Source organism: Mauremys reevesii, linkage group 8 (assembly GCF_016161935.1).
Source record: "Mauremys reevesii isolate NIE-2019 linkage group 8, ASM1616193v1, whole genome shotgun sequence".
Taxonomy (NCBI): domain Eukaryota; kingdom Metazoa; phylum Chordata; order Testudines; family Geoemydidae; genus Mauremys; species Mauremys reevesii.
This window is the reverse complement of record NC_052630.1, coordinates 2050549-2070780: the sequence shown is the minus strand read 5'-3', so window position 1 is coordinate 2070780 and position 20232 is coordinate 2050549. Positions and strand designations below refer to the sequence as shown.

General features: G+C 48.3%; 1 protein-coding gene and 1 long non-coding RNA gene across 4 annotated transcripts; one reads left to right on the top strand and one right to left on the bottom strand.

Annotated features, from left to right (window-relative positions):
- Positions 1-1692: 1692 nt before the first annotated feature.
- Positions 1693-19620, bottom strand: LOC120370054 (ovomucoid-like). 2 transcript variants are annotated; one of them, XM_039484110.1, is made up of 8 exons: positions 19516-19620; positions 18966-18988; positions 16438-16559; positions 15868-15913; positions 14323-14450; positions 14132-14177; positions 2586-2701; positions 1693-1904 (listed from the first exon to the last, which is right to left on the bottom strand). In XM_039484110.1, exons 1-8 carry the CDS (start codon positions 19571-19573, stop codon positions 1859-1861), a joined length of 585 nt encoding a protein of 194 aa, XP_039340044.1. In that variant the 5' UTR covers positions 19574-19620; the 3' UTR covers positions 1693-1858. The 2 variants fall into 2 exon arrangements, with proteins under 2 accessions (XP_039340044.1, XP_039340043.1); XM_039484109.1 differs by lacking the exons at positions 1693-1904; positions 2586-2701 and adding an exon at positions 12714-12821.
- On the top strand, positions 12372-19130 carry LOC120370058. 2 transcript variants are annotated; one of them, XR_005583585.1, is made up of 3 exons: positions 12372-12799; positions 14718-14836; positions 18928-19130. It is a non-coding gene; the product is annotated as an uncharacterized LOC120370058 (long non-coding RNA). The 2 variants fall into 2 exon arrangements; XR_005583584.1 differs by having other exon boundaries at positions 18892-19130.
- Positions 19621-20232: the final 612 nt, after the last annotated feature.

Here is a 20232-nt window from a genome sequence, read left to right as displayed (position 1 = left end):
CTAGCTTATTTTGATTAACTAGCTCCCTCACCCCCTCCTCAAGAGCACCCCTGTTAGATTCAGGGTTTCACAGCCCTCCATCCTGGGCTATCCCCTAGCTGAGTTGTTCTTCCTGGGAGAGGAAAGAGGCTCAGCAGCTTCCTCCTTTAATAAGCTTAGAACCTCTTTCTGAGTTACCTTCCCCCCACCGTCAGCTCCTCAGGTGCTTGATTCTACCCAGCTGAGTGTAACAGCCACAAGCACCTGTCTGCACTGCCTGGGGGAGGGGAGCTTTGCCCTCTCTCCCTACATGGCTTTTGGTCCCAGATCCTCAAAGGCATAAAGGCCCCTAACTCCCACCAAAATTCCCATGAGGCTCTTGCCCATAGAACCATAGACTTTAAGGTCAGAAGGGACCATTATGATCATCTGGTCTGCCCTCCTGCACAGTGTGGGCCACAGAATCTCACCCACCCACGCCTGTAACAAACCCCTAACCTGTGTCTGAGTTATTGAAGTTCTCAAATCATGGTTTAAAGACCTCAAGGTGCAGAGAATCCTCCAGCAAGTGACCCCTGCCCCACGCTGCAGAGGAAGGCGAAAACCCCCCAAGGCCTCTGCCAATCTGCCCTGGAGGAAAATTCCTTCCCAACCCCAGATATGGTGATCAGCTAAACCCTGAGCACGTGGGCAATTAATGCCCAGATTTTGGCCCCACTGTGATCCACAACCCCCCACTCAGCTGCCGCCTACTTTTGCAGGTGCCTAAACTCACTGGGCACCTCAGTTTCCCTAGGTACCTACGTTTCTGTGCCTGGGCACATCCTGCAGCCTCAGACAGGTGCCTGTGCCCCTATCTCCTGCCTAGCCCCTGGTGTGATCCCCGAGCTGGGGGAGGCCTGTCTCCCTGAGGGGCATGGCTCAGCATGCCTCACTCCACACACAACAGCTGGGGTGAAGGGGACCTCCCTCATAACCGCTAGCCCAGGTGTGAGGGTCTCCCCTGGGATGGGAGGGAACCATGCTGAATTGCCCCGTCTGCCAGATGAGTAGAGGGGTTTGAACAGGGGGTTCCCACCTTTGAGAAGAGGCCCTTAGTCTCTGGACTGGTCTTATGTGAGGGTGTCTATCTCAGTCTCCTCTGTTTAAGTTTCTCCACTTTGTGTTAACTATGAATTGGACCAGAGTGAGAGAGATTGACTCTCTAGTTAGCCCCTGCCCTGGCCTGAGAAGTGGGGAACCCCAGTTCAAATCCCTTTTGCTCATCAAGCAGTGGAGGGAATTGAGCCAGGGTCTCTCTCTCTCTCGTTATCATTGTATCTGCTGACAATCTTTAGTGGTAAGACAAGACACCCATGGGACAGATGGGGAACTGAGCCACAAAGTGACTTGGCCAAGGTGACACAGGGAATATGTGGCAAAGGTGAGAATTATTAACCCCTGTCCAGCCGGGTCCTAGGCGAGCTGTTCTCTCAGAGACACTGATCTAGGGACTTAATCAACAGGGCCACAGCCCTGGGTCTGGTTCCTGCTCTGTTTTTGATGGACTTGTCATTTTCTTCTCTGGAAAAGGAAATGTGATGCTGTAGTGCAGAACTCGCCTATAAATTGGGCCCCCTGGTGCACATTGCTGGTATTACACACGCTAGTCTCAGGCACTGTCTCACTTCAGCCCTTCTGTGTTTGTGACGGGAAAAGGAAACAGTCAAAAAATTCTGCTGAGTTTACTTTATTGGACAAGCAAATTGGAGACACTGTCGTCACTGGCAGCTCCTGGGGAGGGGGCGCGTGGAGACCGTGGCTGGGAGCAGCGATCTGCAGCGGTTGGTGGAGAGTGAAAGCAGAAGGGCAGCTTTCAACACTCAGCAGTGAGGAGGCTTCAGCATTTTCCAAGATGCTTCAATCGAATACTTCCCTGACTTTTCCTATAAAAGGAGCAAAACAGACTCAGGCGCCGCTGGGGATAAGAGACGTTTAACTCAGTGCCACAGATGCAGGCTAGGACCTGGCACCTGGGAACAGCTCAGCTTGTCTGTCTCAGACGCTGGCCAATTCCTGATGCATCAGAGGAAGGTTCAAGCCCCCTTTTAACTTCTTGCCTGAGGCAGAGCGGTCTGGACAGGAGGGGGCTCTGGCTTTTCCTTTAGGGTTTTAGACCTTGTTCCACAAAGACAGTCAGTCTGAGCCCATTCAAACTTTGAATTAACATTTTTGCTGTGGGGCAGGTGGCTCCCACAGGCCTGGAAACCCTGTAGACCCCTCTCCTGATGTTCTCAGAGGTGCCGTTCACCCCTTGCGGAGGTGTGGCACAAGAGGCCGGGCACCAAGGCACAAAAGAAGGCTCAGAAGGGACTGAACTGGGGGCACAGGCTGTGTCCCTGCATGCCTGGATTTCATTAAGGGAGCAGAAACGGCTTCCAGTGAACTTTGATTCCTCCGGATCTGCTCTGGGTGAAGCGCTTCACTGAGAAAACCTCTCACTGGGCCAGAATTATAGACTGGTCCATAGAAGCAGAAGCAAAATGGAGAGAGGGCCTCCCTCATGGGAAGAAAATCGGGAAGTCAGAGCAGCTCTACTCATTTTAGTGACTGTTGCTTCCACTTACTTGACGGCCTTGCAGAAGGAACATTTGTTGCCGTATGTCATGCCATCAGTGCCACAGTGGGGGTTGGACTCCCTTGTGCAGTACATGCCGTCATCCATGAACTCCTTGCAGTCAACCTGCAAAAGTAATGATAAAACCCATTAAAACTCCTTCCCCATCCTCTTCATTTTCTTCCGTGGCTCTGATAATCAATTGACTCACTTACTCTAGTCTTTCTACTGAGAGGAGTTAAAACAGCAGCAAAGGTGCTGCCCGCTCCCTGGAGAGAGAGATCCTTCCACGACCAACAGATGTGGCATCAGAAGGAGCATCTCCGCAGGGCTGTAACCACCTACTTATGAAGAAGAAATTCTGGTTTCCCAAACAGGTTGGCCCTGTCATGTCGGAAGCAAATAGATATCAACACTCTTAAAACCAATCAGCCTCCAGTGTGGCTAGCTCCCTGCGGATCGGAGCCAGACTGGCCCAGCTGAGTGCACCGACCTTTCCGAGGCATTCAGAAACGGGGTGAACAAGCTCAAGTCGTGCAGCTTCCATTTATTAGGAAAGGTTAAGACCGGAATCGGTATAACATAACTCTCGGTACCTTCCCACCGGATGGACAAGCGAATTAGAGTTTGTGAATGTCTCCAACATGACAGTGAGTCAATTGGATTCTAATCACATAGTACAGCTGGTCTGGCTTTGGTCACATTCCAGTAATTGACTCTGCTCTTAGGCCATAAATAGCCGTCGTAGTACCTCTCTGCAGTGTCGCTCCCCTGGGAGAAGACTGGGCAGTGAGGCTAGAGTGAAAAGGAGCAGTGTGACTGCTCTGGAGTACATTCTGCCGACACTGTGGTGTGCTGAGCCTGCTCAGGTCTCATCACATAGACAGTCCATCTTGTGGGTCTGCCTGTGTCTCACAGCCCAGCTATATAATTGCATCCCATACAGAAGGCTACGTTGCCATGAGCGCTGGGGGAGCCTGGAAGCACCCATCGGTTCCCCCTTTCTTTTAGGCTTTTCCAAGGCCTGAGCTTTTTCTTACAAAGCCATGTCTCCGGAACTGGGAGAAAGTGCAAAGTCAGAAGCAGAAACAGTTGCACTAACCTGGCTCCCGTCTTGACTGGCCACATCTGAAACAAAAACACAGAGAGACAAGATTTTACAAAGCCACCAACTGTCTGAGAGAAGCTGAGTGAAAGTTGAGTCAATTTACAAAAATCTTGAAATTACAGTATTTTCCTTAATATGATCTCCTGCAGTACAGACTGTGTGTGGGGGGACGGGAGGGTTAGTCAATCAATGATCGGAATTGTTGTACAGGATTTTATTAATTGACCAAAAATATTAAGTGACTTATTACAACCACTCAGCTGTTGCATTGCATCATGGGTACATTCAGCAGACTCCTTGGGGTGCTAGCTAACCCCTGCGGCAAGACAGCGATTGCAGCAGTGCTTAGCAGGCAAAGGGTTAAAAGGGAAGTTAAAAAATATATTTTAAGCTCTGTGAGCATTTTAGGTTGCAGCAGGTCTGAATAACTGAAGATGGCTGGTGTTGTCTGTGGCTTCTGAGTGCATGGAGCGGAGACAAGGTCCCTGGTAGGGGGATGGAAAATTAGCCAGTCCAGGTGGTCAGCTTTAGACTCCTGGTCAGTCTTGTAGCCAGCAGTTCATCCCATGACTGCTTCCTCCGGGTCAGGACACAGGGAGACCCTGTGCAGGGATACTGAGCAGGACTAGCTGTGCTTAGATTCTTCCATCCTGAGCCAGCCAGGAGGAACCATAGCAGCTGTCTGTTTCCATCAGCCTCAATAGACAATCAATCCCCTTTCTGTTTCCTCAGCCCCAGACAGCCTGCAGTCAAGCTCTCGACCTGAATCCTTATTTCCAGCTGGGGGACATTGCAATGGCTTTAAGGAGGAACCTCCCAGCTGGGGGGTAGGTTAATGTAGGATCCTGGGGGCCAAGGTCATGCACTTGGTGCTTGAACCCGCATAAAAGAAGGGCTCGGACTCAGGGCGGCTCCAGTTTCGCCTCCCACGAGACAGGGCTGCCATCGCCTCTCACTGCTGCTTCCCCGCTGTTGCCAGGTTAGTGATTTTGTCGTTAGCTCTGGTGACTTTTGGGCCTGCTTGAGCTTCTTCCAGCTTTGCTGCGACACGTCACGAAACTGCCGCTTGTAATGAAATCGGGCGACTTTGGCTAGATCCTTTGACAGAATCACTACGTCGGCAACACTGGGGAAGGCAGGGCTGAGGAGATGAGAGCTGGGGGGCAGGGACGATGCCAAGCGGGGCTGGGGTTAGGTGGGGAGGGCACAGGAGAGAGCAAGGGGGTGTTGGGTAGGGAGAGGGCAGAGGGCATTTTGGTTGTCGGGGGAGCAGGTGGGTCCGTGATTGGTGGGGAGAGGGACTCGTGGTCAGCCAGAGGAGGGGGAATGGAGGGTGCCTGGAGAGAGGGCAGGTGGGCTCCGTGAGGGGCATCTGGAGGGTCTCCATTCCCTCACAGGGAGCTGAGTGGCTCTGGTGGGGAGGCAGCCCCGGGCTGCTCTCGGCTGCTGGGCCCGGAGAACTCGGCTGCGGGATGCTTCTCTGGGGCGGACGATGCAGCGTAGGCATTACCCCGCCCCTCTCGGGGTTTTCTGTACCTGGAGGAGCAGGTCCCGGTGGAAGGGGCTCAGCCTGGCTGGAAGGTGCCCGGTGTGAGCAGGAGATACGGCGGCTCTCTGCTCCGGAAGGAGAGACGGCACTGAGCCGAGGTCTGGACTTTGGGGGGTCCTCCTGGCCCCAGGGAGACCCCCCGACCCCTAGACCCAGCTCTCCACTACAGAAGGAGAGACGGTGGCTTGGCAATCAGAAGTACCAGAACACTATTGTGCTGGCATGACATGGGCACTGCCCTAACACCCCTCCTCCCCGGGCCGCCAAGGACTCAGCATCTCATGACACCCATGCCTGGCACAGGCAGCTTGGCTGGAGCCTCAGACATCCAGCCGGTCACTCTTGGCTTCCAGGAGCCACTGGTGCCCCTGCCCTGCAGGTACCAGCCAGGCAGCCACTCTGCCTCCCCTCCCCACCCATCTGCCCCCTAAATAGCCATCCCTGCTTCTCCCCCACATGCCCACCCAGCACTCCCTAGACATCCTAGCCCACTCCCCTCAGAAACCCTAGTTACCCATCCACCCAATCCAACCTGCGCTAGCAATTTTTATGCCTCTCCATGTTTTATCACTGCTGCTTCGGGCAGGCTGTGTGGTACTGGGGCCTGTGCTTTAAGGGCTGAGCTTCCCAGAGACAGAGACTGGGCAGGGCATTGTGACAGCCTTGTTGTCATGCTGGGCCAGCTGGACACAGAATAAAGCAGAGCTCTGGAGAGCAGCGTGAGTCCCAGCTGATCACTGAACACCACAGGCTGTGTTGACCATAAGCTGCAGTTTATGTCTCTGTGCAAATCTTTTGGAAATTAGCTCAAGAAATACTTTGCATAAAATGTCACAGGTGGAATGTGATGAGACTCATCAGCTGTGCCCTCAGACGCCTGTTTGGCTTGTATAAGACCACAGGGCCTTCTGGTGTCCTCCTCCTCTGGAGCAGGCAGCTCCAGAGCTCTGGTAGATCTCTGCCCTAATTTCACTTTGAGCTGGGTGAAGAAGCCATGATCAGTCCCTTATTCCGAGCCTTTCCCCTCTCTTTGTCCATGCACAGCCTATATTAGCAGAAATCCGTGCTGCATTATTTGCTCAGTTTCAATTTTATCTCACCCTTGACATCCAGTAATCAAGGCTCCCTTGGGCTAGAAATGTTAGCCAGGGTACGTACAAACGGCAGGAAGAGTTACTCACCAGAGAAGAAGAAGAAAAGAGACAGGCCAAGTAGCACAAAGAAACCTGTTGTCTTCATGGCTGTTTAATGCAAGGCCAACAGGCTGCTCAGTAGATGCTCTCTCAGCAATAAACCCACAGAGAGTGCTCACGTATCTGCCTCTCCATGTCTTTATATACAACCGGGCACGTTCACATTCCTCACCTGCATTATGAAAACTTTCTCCCTCTCGTTCCTCAAGGTTTCTCAAGTAATCATTGGCTCTAGGAACCAGCTGCCGTTTATGAGGCTCCGTCCCAGGCGTTAGGAATGTTGCCCTATCCACATCAAACCCAGAGAACAGGGTTAAGTATGCAAGTCACACGCTACGGCTTGTAAATGGCTCCGCCAATGGTAATCTCCCTTTCTCCAATAATCACAGGATTCTCACAAGGGAGAACTTTCAAAGCAGTGACTCAAGAGGGAGGCTAGTAATTGTCCCGCTACAGGGGCCCTTCCTGAGTCCCTGCAGTGGGGTTTTGCAGCGCAGCAGGCTGGCTCTTCAGGGACATGTAGAAAGTGACTCACACCGGGAGAATGGAGTGGGTGTGAAACCAGTTATTTGGTGCACCCTTTCTATTTTGGAAGTCAAGACTACATTTGTTCAGCTAGGGTGGAGAGAGGCAGCGTAAAGTGACATGATGCTCCTCCTTCAGCTATTTAAACTAGGGCTATACATTGTTTTTCAGTTCTCCTAAAACATGAGAGCACATCCTGGCCCCAGTCCTACCTTAGGTGTCAGCAAGAAGGGACATGCTGGAGAATCAGATGAGCTGGGCTCTTTGCCCAGCTCTTTCCACTTACTCTCTGTGCAACCTGGGACCCAGCACAGACATTCAGTTTGCCCATCTGTGCAAAGGGGATAACACGTCCTTTGAGACAAGAAATGTTATGTATCGGTTTCATTTGCCCATCTCAGACAGACAGTTTCACTGAAGACAATGGGGCTTCTTGCATAAGGACATAGCAGAGTGAGATCTAGTCTCTTCTGGTTCCTGGCACCTGTATTGTCACATGGTGCCTTTGGATGCAAGCGGTTAGAGGAATCACATTAGCAAGGAAGAGCTGTTGTCAGGTCAGTTCAACCAGGAATGGAAAGTGGTTCATACAGTGATGCCATTGCGAACGGCTCTGAAAGCCCTCCAAGAATTACAATGACAGGGAAAGGATTTCACAATGTATAAACCTGCCACTGAAATCAGAAGTGGGCTGGATCCAAACCTCAGATCCCAAAGCTCCTAAAACAAGGGCAGAGTATTTACCATAGAGTAAGTGTCATGTGTGAACTGCTAAGCCACCTTTGAACTACCAGGCAATGGTGTTGTGCACTGACAGATAATATCGGCACTAAGTCGTTAGTATGACTATCTGCGTGAGGACAGAAGGGATTTTTTTTGGTTCCTTAGCACCAGCCAGGTCTTCATACAATGAAGCAAAGAGCTGCTCAAAGATAGGTCAGTCCATGATGCTGCCCAATGGGATTTGGGGGTAGAGGCTGAAGTGAAGAGTGCCCCATAACACAAACAAAATCCAAGACAGGTTTGAAATGCATCTGGTTTCGGTGCAGCTAAAAAACCCTTGGGTTTGTTTAAGTCTTTTGAAATGTAATTATTACTCCTCTGCCAGTGCAGATGCCTCTTAGACATTTGCAGAGACGCTGGATGGTGGCAGAGGAAACTTTGCCAAAGCCTATAAAAATGTCATCAAAGTGGAGCTGGCTAGCACTGGTAAATTACCCTGGTGTCAATCACACGTGATGTTTGTTGAGTGTGTTGTGATAATGTCTATGAAACAAGACATTACATGAGGACAGTAGGAGGTAAACAAAGGGAATATTTGCATTAAGACACTCACATACTTGAGGAAAACTACAGCAGCCACGTGTTCTGTCCTTCTAGGTCACCCATCACCATGGCATCTGAGCACCTCAGTTCCTTACAACCCACCCGGATCAGAGTTTATCCTGGGATTGAGCATGCCTGGATTGAGCAGAACATTAAGAACTGTGCCCTAGAAAACAATCCTCCATGGGCTGAGTGCAGGACTAGACTAGAGGACCAATCAAGTCTTGCCAGCTGAATGATGGTTTTTTTCATCTTTCCCAGCAGCATCTGGAACTGGCCACTGGCTGCTCTGATCCAGTGTTGAAATCTCTAGCTCCCTAATTTGTTTGGGAGCGTCTGACCTGAGAGGGAAGGTTTGAAGATTGAGGGCCAGACTCTCAGCAGGGGAAATGGGTGTAGCCCCACTGAAGTAAGTCTGACCCTGAGTTCTTACCGCGCTGTGGCCAAGTCCCTACAGAGTCAGCCAGTCACATGGGCGACTCTGAACTGCCTTGTGGTGGCACAGCCATGTAACCTGCCCAGACTAGCTGGGGGCCCATGCACCACCGCTCTGCTGACTCACGCACTGCTCTTCCCTGAGCCTCTCGCAGGCCGCGTGGGGCCACGGGCAAACATTGACCTGGACGCCTGCCTCCCTCAGAATCTGTGACACAGCAGAGTCAGTGGGGGCGCCCCCAGAGCGGCAGACGGGGAGGACAGCCCTGGCGACTCCCGCCTCAGGTTTGTGATTCAGATTCACAGATTCAACATGATTCACAGTTGGAGAGAGTTCCCTGCCATGCTCATGTCTCCACTCTTCCCCAAGGAAGCCTCATCCCTGTTAGCCGATCAGGAGCCACGGTAACCTGCAGCCCACCTCTCCCCTGTAGACTTGGTGATGGTGCTGCCAAGCACACGAGGCAGAGCATGGTATAGTGCTTTCCCAAGCAGCCTGCGGGATGCTGGCAGCAGAGCCCAGAGCAGACACCGATTCCTCATTTCTCCCACTGGCAATGGCTCCTTCTGTCCATTCTGACATGACAGCTCTACCTGTTCCCATTGCCCGGGGTGAAGGAAGGGTCTGAATGCTCCCAAAACCAGATTTTATATTGCATTGAATTATTGATAAACTGGAAATATGGATGTTGGTGTCACTAGGCATAAATCTAGGTAACTCGGGAGGATGGCTTTGGGCCTATGTGACCCAAAGTACCTTTATGTAAAGTGCTTTTGTTAGCCTTGCTAAACTTTTGTAACCTTTTGTGTTATGTGCTAATTACTGGCAGTGGCAAGGTTGCTTAATACTAGATGTAGCCAATACTAAATAAGATAGGCGGAAAGCAGGTGCTGTAATTAAAGTTATATGCATGAGAACGTAGCCCCCACGGTGGGAAAGTACAGATAACTGATCACAGAAGAGTTGCTAACGAGCTAAGGTGGTTTTTTGCCAAGTATGACTTAACTGCTTCATGTGATTGCTATTGCAAAGTGTATTTGCTGCATGGGAATGAAAGGTGGGGGGAGAGGAGGAGTGTGAGGAGTAATGGGAATGCTTAGTTGAAGTCATGTATAAAAAGAGAGAGAGCTGTTTTGTATCTGTGTGCAGGATTTGAGAATGCTTTTCTCCCTGGCACCTTTTTGGGCTCAAATAAACCTGGTTTTGCTTCTCCACCCTGGTGTGATAATTAGTGCGACGCACACCGGGCAACGAACCCTGCTGTTGCTCCGCCTCGGGCTCTTTGAGCCGGCAACATGGAGAATGCCGAGTTACTAGGTCTTCTACTGAAAATTGCGTCGTTTTAATTCTGGAAGGAGGGAGACAGCAGCCTAGCCCGTGGAGGGAGGAGGCTGGACTGTTGCTATGCCAAGGAATGGAGTAAACAAGGCCAGGAAGGGGGATTGGAAGTCCCAGATTGGACTCTCCAGTGCATGCATCAGCTGCACAGCAAGTGAGTGGAAGGCGGAGAAAGGAAAGAGAGGTGAGAAGGCATCAGATCAGACAGGATGTTGTGATGGGTTGAATCACAGAAACCCTCTTGGGAACTGCCAAATGCTGTGCCAAGACTACTTCTGCCCCTGCTTTCCCTGCCAGCTCGGGACCCCAGCACCCCATCTTGCTGAGCCAGACACGCCCGTCTGCTCCAGCACAGACCCAGGGTTTGGATTACTTGCCCCAAAGCTGCAGGTTTACCTGACAGCAGCTCACAGACAGGTTCCTGTCTTTAACACTCAGATGCCCAACTCCCAATGGGGTCTAAACCCAAATAAATCCGTTTTACCCTGTATAAAGCTGATGCAGGGTAAACTCATAAATTGTTTGCCCTCTATAACACTGATAAAGAAATATGCACAGCTGTTTGCCCCCCCAGGCATTAATACATACTCTGAATTAATTTATTAATAAGTAAAAAGTGATTTTATTAAACACAGACAGACGGATTTAAGTGGTTCCAAGTAGTAACAAAGAGAACGAAGTGAATTACCAAGCAAAATAAAATAAAACAGACAAATCTAAGCCTAATACAGTAATACAACTGAGTATAGATAAAAATCTCACCCTCAGAGATGTTTCAATGAGTCTCTTTCACAGACTGGATGCCTTCCTAGTCTGGGCACAATCCTCTCCCCTGGTACAGCCCTTGTTCCAGTTCAGATGGTAGCTATCGTATTCCTCATGATGGCTCTCTTTGCTCTGTTCCACCCATTTATATATCTTTTGCATAAGGCGGGAATCCTTTGTCCCTCTCTGGGTTCCCACCCCCTCCTTCTCAATGGAAAGACACCAGGTTAAAGATGGATTCCAGTTCAGGTGACATGATCACATGTCACTGTAAGACTTCATTATCCACTTGCCAGCACACACCTCTACAGGAAGACTTGCAAGTACTGTAAAACAGAGCCATCTGCAGGCAATTGTCCTGGTTGATGGGAGTCATTAAGATTCCAAACCAACATTAATGGCCCACCCTTTGCATAATTACAATAGGCCCTCAGAGTTACATTTCATATTTCTAGTTTCAGATACAAGAGTGATACATTTATACAAATAGGATGACCACACTCAGTAGATTATAAGTTTTGTAATGATACCTTACAAGAGACCTTTTGCATGAAGCATATTCCAGTTACATTAGCATATTTTCATAAAATCATATAGAACGTCACATTTGTCACCTCACGGGGGATGGAGGGGGGGTTCTTTTGTCTGCATGCTCTTTAGCCGACTCGGGCGCACTGAGATGGCAGGTTGATACGTGTCACTCTCACTCATGCAGGTCAAAATTCATGCCACTGCCTCTGTCACACACGCTCACCGACAGATGTTTTCACGCTCCCAGTCGGGCAAAATGGTACGAGGCACACACGACTCACAGCCTCACCCTGGAGTGCCATTGTAAGACACAGGCATCGGTTAAGCAAAGAGCCCGAGGTCTACGGGCTACAGTCAACCCCCACAAGCCAGGGGCGGGGAGGAGAAACTACAGTTTTAGTAATTTATATCACAGGTGCCGACTTTACAATGTGCCGGGGGGTGCTTGATCCCCGGCTCTGCCCCAGGCCCCGGCCCCACTCCACCCCTCCCCAAGGCCCCATCCCCACCCCTCTTCCCACCCAGTTCCACCCCCTCCCCCGAGCATGCTGCATCCTCGCTTCTCCCCATTCCCCCCAAGAGCTTCCTGCATAACGTGAAACAGCTGATTGCCACAGGTGGGAGGCACTGGGAAGGGGTAGCATCCACCATTTTTTCCCCTGTGGGTGCTCCATCCCCGGAGCACTGACAGAGTCTGTGCCTATGATTTATATCAGAGGTTCTCAAACATTTGTACTGGTGACCCCGTTCACACAGCGAGCCTCTGAGTGCGACTCCTTCCCCTCCCCCCCCATTTATACATTAAAAACACTTTTTAATATATTGAACACCAGTACAAATGCTGGAGGCGAAGTGGGGTTTGGGGGTGGAGGTTGACAGCTCGAGACCCCCCACCTAATAAGCTCGCGACCCCCAGTTTGAGAACCCAAAGCAGAAAGCGAGTTGCTGCATGAACTCCAGTAAGAGGCCCCCTAGTGCATGTTACTGGCATTACGCTTTCTGTTCTCATGGAGACAGACTCAGATTCCAAGGCCCGAAGAGACCAGAGTATCATTTAGTCTGATCTCCTGCACATCTCAGGCCACAGAACCTCACCCACCCACTCCTATCATAGCCCCTAACCTCTGGCATCCTCCCTTGCATCTCATCCCCCCCCCCCCCCCGATGTGTTAGTATTACTAATCAGGTTTATTACAGTCATACGGTACCTAAGGGCCAGGACCCGGGAAGCCATAACACCTTGCCCAAAGAACAAACTGAGGCAAAGAATGCTGCTGAGTTTACTTTATTGATCCAGCCCAACAGAGAGACCGAGAAGCCCTGTGAGCTGCCAGAGCCTGGGGTGAAGGGAGAACGTATTTCATAGCAGGGCTCTGCTAGCAGAAAGTGCAAGCAAAAGGGCCACTCTCAGCTCGGCACCACTGGGGATTTGGCATTCTCCATACCGCTTGAGGTGATGTTTTCTGTTACTTATTCTGGAGAGACGAGAGAGAGACTGATTAGCAAGGAGTAGCCCTGGAGGAATAGCCTCCCCATTACTGCTAACAAGCTAAAATACAGAGCACTTCTTTGATGCTTGGTCCCTTTTCCTTGCTGCTTGTGACAGTCATTTCATGCCAGCCAGTGCGAGGGGTTTGGAAAGGGACTGATAACTTTTCAATGCTTCGGCTACAAACCCAGTTTAAATCTCGACAGGTGAGGGGCGCAGGAGGACCGTGGGCCAGTAACAGGGGACCTGGACTGAATTCTAAGGGAAGCGGAAGAGAAATGAGACTCATCTGGGCTAAGCAGCTGCAGTGTTTGTCTCGGCTAGGGGGTTATGTAGAATGCAGGTGGACCTGAAGAGAGAGAACCAGGTTTCAAGAGGGTGCTAGATTTGTGAGGGGTGATGGGGGTGCTCTTGGATGCAAGCAGAGTTGGGAGGATGCAGGACAAACATCAGCATGCTGTCATGCCCAAACAAACAAAAGGAAGTATTTCTTCACACAACACGCAGTCAACCTGTGGAACTCCTTGCCAGAGGATATTGTGAAGGCCAAGACAATAACGGGGTTCAGAAAAGAACTAGATAAGTTCGTGGAGGATAGGTCATAGAATCATAGAATCTCAGGGTTGGAAGGGACCTCAGGAGGTCATCTAGCCCAACACCCTGCTCAAAGCAGGACCAATCCCCAATTAAATCATCCCAGCCAGGGCTTTGTCAAGCAAACATGGGGAAGGTGGAGAAGAGAAACAAAAAGACACATTACATAAATAGCTACTTTCCTCAGCTGCCCCTAAGCCTGGCCATCGTCCCTGGGCCAGTTCATGGTTGTGGTTGGTATGCAGCAGAAGAGGGTCTTGAGAAAGGAGGAAGAGACCTTGCAAATCAGACTGGGGAGGACCAAGGAATTATTGCTCATTGCTAATCAATGCCTCTGATAATAATTGACTTGCCAGCTTTCTTTGTGCAGGAGGGGGGTGAGACGACATCTGCAGCAAAGCCCATTTTCCCAGCTGGAGGAGCAGCCGATACCAGCCAATCCCAGTGTTTGTGGGTTTGGAGTTTTTCTCCACACGGAGGGGTGTGTTAGAGTCCCAGGGGTTACCCCATAACATTTTACAGCTCTGGGCTACTCTTAACGTGTGTCTCCTATCATATTCCCAGCCTTGTAGTCCAAGTGTGATGAAAGCGATATCAACACATCACTGCTATTTTCCTTCAGGTGGCCAGGCTGATGCACTGAATTTAATTTATGCCATCTATAAATATAAACAGTTAATAAGGCTGATGACTGGGCTTTACCTGGGGACATTCTTCTTCTTTGTTCTGGTCAATGGCCGCTCCATTCCTTCAGGAAGAAAGCAAGGTTAGAGTGGATGAACACCAGGCAGCCTGTCAGGAATTCGATCACCTCGGCACACTCTAGGAACCAACATGATTATCTAAATGTCCACACATCACTTTAATGGCCCAGCAGCTCTTGTGGCACTTACGCGACAGCAGAGCAAAAAGCGCACTTGTTGCCATAGGTAACGCCGTTGGTGCCACAGATCGGGCTGTACTCCATGGTGCAGGCAGCTTCCTGACCTGTGGGTGTTTTCACGTAGCCAGTGCAGTCAACCTGCAACAGTCACAAGGCAACATTTTCAACCTATACCAGGGGTTCTCAAACTCAGGGGGTTGCGAGGTTATTACCTGGGGGGTCACGAGCTGTCACACTCCACTCCAAACCCCGCTTTGCCTCCAGCATTTAGAATGGTGTTATAAATTAAAAACACTTTTTTATATATTTAAGGGGGGGGTCACACTCAGTCTTGCTATGTGAAAGGGGTCACAAGTACAAACGTTTGAGAACTACTGACCTATACCCTCCCTCTCCTTCTTCTAGGGATCTGATTGTAACTGACTTGCTGTCTCTCTCCCCTGTCTACCGGGAGGAGGTACAAGAAGAGGAGAACAAGGCCAATTGTAGGAAGCAGAAAAGGCTGCGTGAAAGGCAAAGCTGAGGTCAGTGGTACTAATATCACAGGCAAGATACAATCCCCAGTAATAAGGTGTACAGTTCTGGAGTGAACAGAATGTACCATTCAAGGCAAAAATTATTGGAACTTCACGTTAGGATTTTTTGTTCAGAATGACATTTTGTTTCAATGTTTATATTCTATTACATTTTAGAATAAAATAGAAAATCAAACCTCAAAATTGAAACAGAATGTTTTAATTGACCTGAAACAATGTTGTGGGGGTTCTTGGAAAATTTTATTTTATGGGAAATTTCTAAATTCTTTGTTTTCATTCCAGTTTGGAACAAAAACAAATTTCAAAACTGCAGCATTTCCTGCAAAATGGAAATTCTTGTTGCTCCCAGCTCTGTTGCTAGTGCATTTGTAACACCGACAGACCCCAGTCATCGAACCTAACATCATAACATAAGAATGGCCCTACTGGGTCAGACCAACGGTTCATCTAGCCCAGTATCCTGTCTTCTGACAGTGGCCAATGTCAGGTGCCTCAGAGGGAATGAACAGAACAGGGAATCATCGAGTGATCCATCCCCTGTCGCTCATTCCCAGCTTCTGGCAAATGGAGGCTAGGGACACCATCCCTGCCCATCCTGGCTAATAGCCATTGCTGGACCTATCCTCCATTAATTTATCTAGTTCTTTTTTGAACCCTGTTATGGTCTTTGCCTTCACAACATCCTCTGGCAAGCAGTTCCACAGGTTGATTGTGCATTGTGTGAAGAAATACTTCCTTTTGTTTGTTTTAAACCTGCTGCCTATTAATTTAACCTGGGACCTTTGGAGCTAAATGCATGAACCTCTACTGCATGAGATAAAAGCCACGTGGCCCTTAACTAAGGCTGTAGCAGACTCATTAACCTCTAATTGGTCTTGGTGCTACTAGAGGGGACAGTACACCACACTCAGGAGGTGTGTGGGTTACACATTCATACTGACTCTATCATGAGGACATGCCATTGCTAATGTATCAGGAAGTAGGTTATAACAATGAACAGAGCAGATATTTGGCTATACCTGAACACACCTTCCATCATGCTTTTTGACAATGTTGTTGCCACGTCTTGAGAGAGAAAGAGAGAAAAGTGTGTGTGACAGAGGTTAGTTTGTGAGCACTTTGCAGGAATCTCACTCATTACACTCACTCTACAGTTCTACCATGCTGACACAATTAACCTAACTCCTTTAAATCAGATAGCTCCCAAGTGATCTCTGGTTGGAACCCCCGATCAGTGAATAACAGACTCACAAAAATGAGTCACAGAATCACATCAAGCCATCTCGTCCATCCGCACCCCAGTGGTGCTTATAGAATCATAGAATATCAGGGTTGGAAGGGACCTCAGGCGGTATCTAGTCCAACCCCCTGCTCAAAGCAGGACCAACCCCAACTAAATCATCCCAGCCAGGTCTTTGTCAAGCCTGACCTTAAAAACCTCTAGTGATGGAGATTCCACCACCTCCCTAGGTAACCTATTCCAGTGCTTCACCACCCTCCTAGTGAAATAGTGTTTCCTAATATCCTATGGGCTTTTCTGTGCAGCTTTGTTGCTTTGGTTAATCAGAAGAAGTTACTTAAGAACTTACAAGATTTCTCGGCAGAGCAAACACTCATTGGAGTATGTGATGCCATCACTGCCACAGACTGGGTCAACCATCCTGGGACAAGGAACTTTATTGGAAAGCACTTTGTAGAGACTGCAAAGAGGCTGCAAAAGCAACAATGTCATTTGGATGTGTCCTTTACTACAACATTACACCTGATAGCTCTGTGCTTTTCTGTGTATCCACTTTGCATTGTGGTCCTCCCCCATCTCTTTGCATGGGCCTCCCCCTTGTAGTTCCTTTAACAGAGACTTATAGGACATATAAAAATGTTTCTCCCCATCCTGAATGGGATGGGAAGGGGTGGTAATTGTCCTAGGTTCCTCTAGATCTCCTGCTATGGAGGGGAAGGAGAGGGCAGTGGATACCATGGGAGTGGCGGGGGGAGGGGGATTCTCACAGCCCTTTCTATGCTGTCTTCATTGTGACGCAGCTGCCCTAGCAGAACAATGTCCAGACCTGAAGAAGGGCTCTGTGAAGCTTGAAAGCTTGTTCCTCTGCAGCCCATCCCCTCTTTTCACTTCCTCTCCCTGGGAGGGATCCCGCATTGTAATTTTGCCAGTAAAGGAAAGGGAACACCGGACCGGTTCAGCAAAAAGAATGAGGAGTCCTTGTGGCACCTTAGAGACTAACAAATTTATTTGGGCATAAGCCTCATTCTTTTTGCTGATAAAGACTAACACGGCTACCACTCTGAAACTGGACTTCAGGTTATGATATTGTTTTCCAATCATAATGCTCTGACAATTGTTCTAGATTTCTCAATCTCTCCTGCTCTGGAGGGGAAGGAGAGCTCACTAGAGCAGGGTGAATAATGATTTTTTTTCCTGGTTTGTTGGTAATTTCAAAAAGTTATTTATAAGTGAAAAGGGGAGACGGATTGCAAGGAACAGCTTTCAAGCTTCACAGAGCTCTTATACCTGTATATAGTTTCAGTTTGGACCAAACTCCAAAATCGTCAGCATTTTTGGAAAATGGAAAAGGGAACTAAATATTTTGTTTTGATTTTAAGCATTTTAAATTTTTTTTTATGTTTAAAAATACAATTAGAGGGAAATTTGAAGTGAAAAGCCATTTCACGCTGAAAATATTTTGCTCAAAAAATGTTGAAATGAAATGTTCTGATTTTTTTCTGATTTTTTTAAATGAAAAATTCAACAAAACGGACACAAAGTCATTGAATGTTTGTGTCCTGAATCTGCATTTTTTAGCAAAAAATGTTTCAGTTGAAAAATGTTGCCAAGCTCGAAGTTCAGCACGTAGCATGTTCTCTGTGTTGTCTTTATTCTGACACTTGTTGCCTTCTGGGAGACAGTAAAGATTGAGACAAAATATAGGCCAGGATTTCAAATCTCAATTTCCTGCCATACCCTTCAAAGACATTATTGTATTAAGTTTCTGTATTGTTGTGGGCCAGGATTGTATGTAACGTCTCTGGGGGTGGATGTGCCAGATGTAAGACCTGGGAGTTCAAAAGACTGTATGGAAAATGTGCCAGACAAGAATGGACTTTTGGGATGATAAGAGTGAAGTGGATTTCCTGGGGAATCCCCAGGGAGACGTTAATGCAAATTCCCCAACTCTGGTTATGTAAAAATGCAGCCTTCTGAAATTATGCCCCGAGGAGAGGGTCATTGTCTGCTGATTACCTGTTACAGAAAGCGAAGATCAAAGACCTGAGCTGTATAAAGAAAGGGCTGATCTGCCCAGTCTGGGTGATGGTTCTGGATCTCATATGGATGAATGCATAACCATGGGGAAAACCCAGCCGTACCAGAGCCCTAAATTAAAGCTGGGGGTGACCAAGGAACTGCCTACGCGCCTCTGCGGGATTTGGGAGAAAACCTCCTTAGCCTCTTTTGAAAATCACCACCTATAGGTCTGTGTAGGTCTCTATGATGCCCACCACCCTCATGCAGCAAATATTCTCACATAGCCAAAACATTCAGGTAAAATGTAGTCTGCTGGTGGAAAATTAGAAACTAGAAAATGAGGTGATTTTCTTGGAATCGATCAATTTTATGAACTATTCACTAAAGTCCCCTAATTATATTCAGATGGTTGAAATTTTGTGTAGCTTTTAAAACAAAATGTAAGGAAAACTTGATCACATGTGACACTATTATGCAATTGTGTTTGAACTAAAAAGCACATGGAATATATTAAATTAACAAGGGGCCTTGACAAATGCATTATGGATGAAATTGACCCCTCTGCACTAGGGCTTAAGTGAGCTTTAAGGGGTACATTGGCCTTGCATTGGCCCTCAATGCTGGGGTAAATTTCACCCTATATTATTAGTAGTTATTGTTTATTTTTATCAGCTGCACCATGTGGAAACAATGGCTCCAACTCCCAGGGATTCATTGTCTCAATTCTATAGCAAGGGAGTCATTTCACTGTTTGAGGCACCTCTATTCTTTCATTGGTGTTTAGTGTTTTTCCATATCTGTCTATCTGTGATTGACCTAGAGATCAGGGGAAAATGACAAAGAAGATCTGAAACTCACCTGACCTGCCCCAGTGGCAACACCTGGAACAAAAAACAGAGAAAAAAAGATAAAAACAAAGCAGCATCTTTGATAAACATCCATTAGGAAATATTAATCCTAAAGAACAAACAAATACACTATCTTAACCCTGGAAACCAACTGTTCTTTCCTGTATTGATGGCCACAGATAATATTATATCTTCTCTGAGTAAACATCAGATAATGTTCTAAGGCTGGAATTTTTTGAGTTTTTTAAATAAAAACAGAGTTTTTGGTTGCTCCTTAATGATGAAATTCAATGTGAACTTCGCCTCTGTGACCCACGAGTCCTGGGTTCAAGTAGGACTGAGGTGGTACAGAGGTGGCACAGGAATGAATTTCATCCAAGGAGAAATCCCATACCAACCCCACTGTCTTGGAACTTTTCCCAGCACAAGCCACTAGCTCAGGGATACCTCTTCAAGGATGTGCATAGATCACTGACTTCACCCATACATAGGCTTGGCTTCAAGAGGGCTAGAGATATCTGCCCAAGGGCATTACGCAGCCTACAACAAAATCAACTCACCAGAAAAATAGCTGAAAAGCGCCAGACCGAGCAGCCCAAAGACACCTCTTATCTTCATGGTGGAGGGGATGGTTGAGTGAGAGTCAAGTCTGTAGGTGCTCTGCCGAGAAGATGATGTTTCTCAGACTCCACTGCCAGCGCTCACTATATATATAATGCGTGAGTGTCCCCAACCTTGACTCTGACATCACCACCCTAAAGTCATTGTTTGCTCTGGAAGCTGGTGGATTTGTATTGAGGCTTGTACTGAGCTGTAAAGAATGTTTTCTTATCAGCGAGATGCCCAGGCGAATGCAATAAACACACAGACGGCACCCAGCTTGTCAACAAAGGGGCTTGCTTACAGTCGGCCCTTTGCTTTTCCTGGACAATGAGCACATTGTGTGTCTTGTGCAGTGGGAAGCTATGAAATTGCAGGGAGAAATCTGGTGATGTGGATGGGCCCAGCCGTTAAGTTGTTACGTTCACTGATATCAGATTGCATACTGCATTATGTATGTTGTAAGATATTCCAGGGTGCAGCAGCTTTTGAATCAGTTGTTTGGGGTGACAAATATAGGGTTTACATGAGACTTTAAAGGGGCCTGAAGCTGGACCTCTGCAGATTACCCACGCATTCATTCTACGGACACTTAGGGAGGTGTGGGGACTTGCCATACTGTCCTTCCACATCCTCTCCAGGGTTTTCTTGCAGTGCTAGTTTCTCACTGACACATG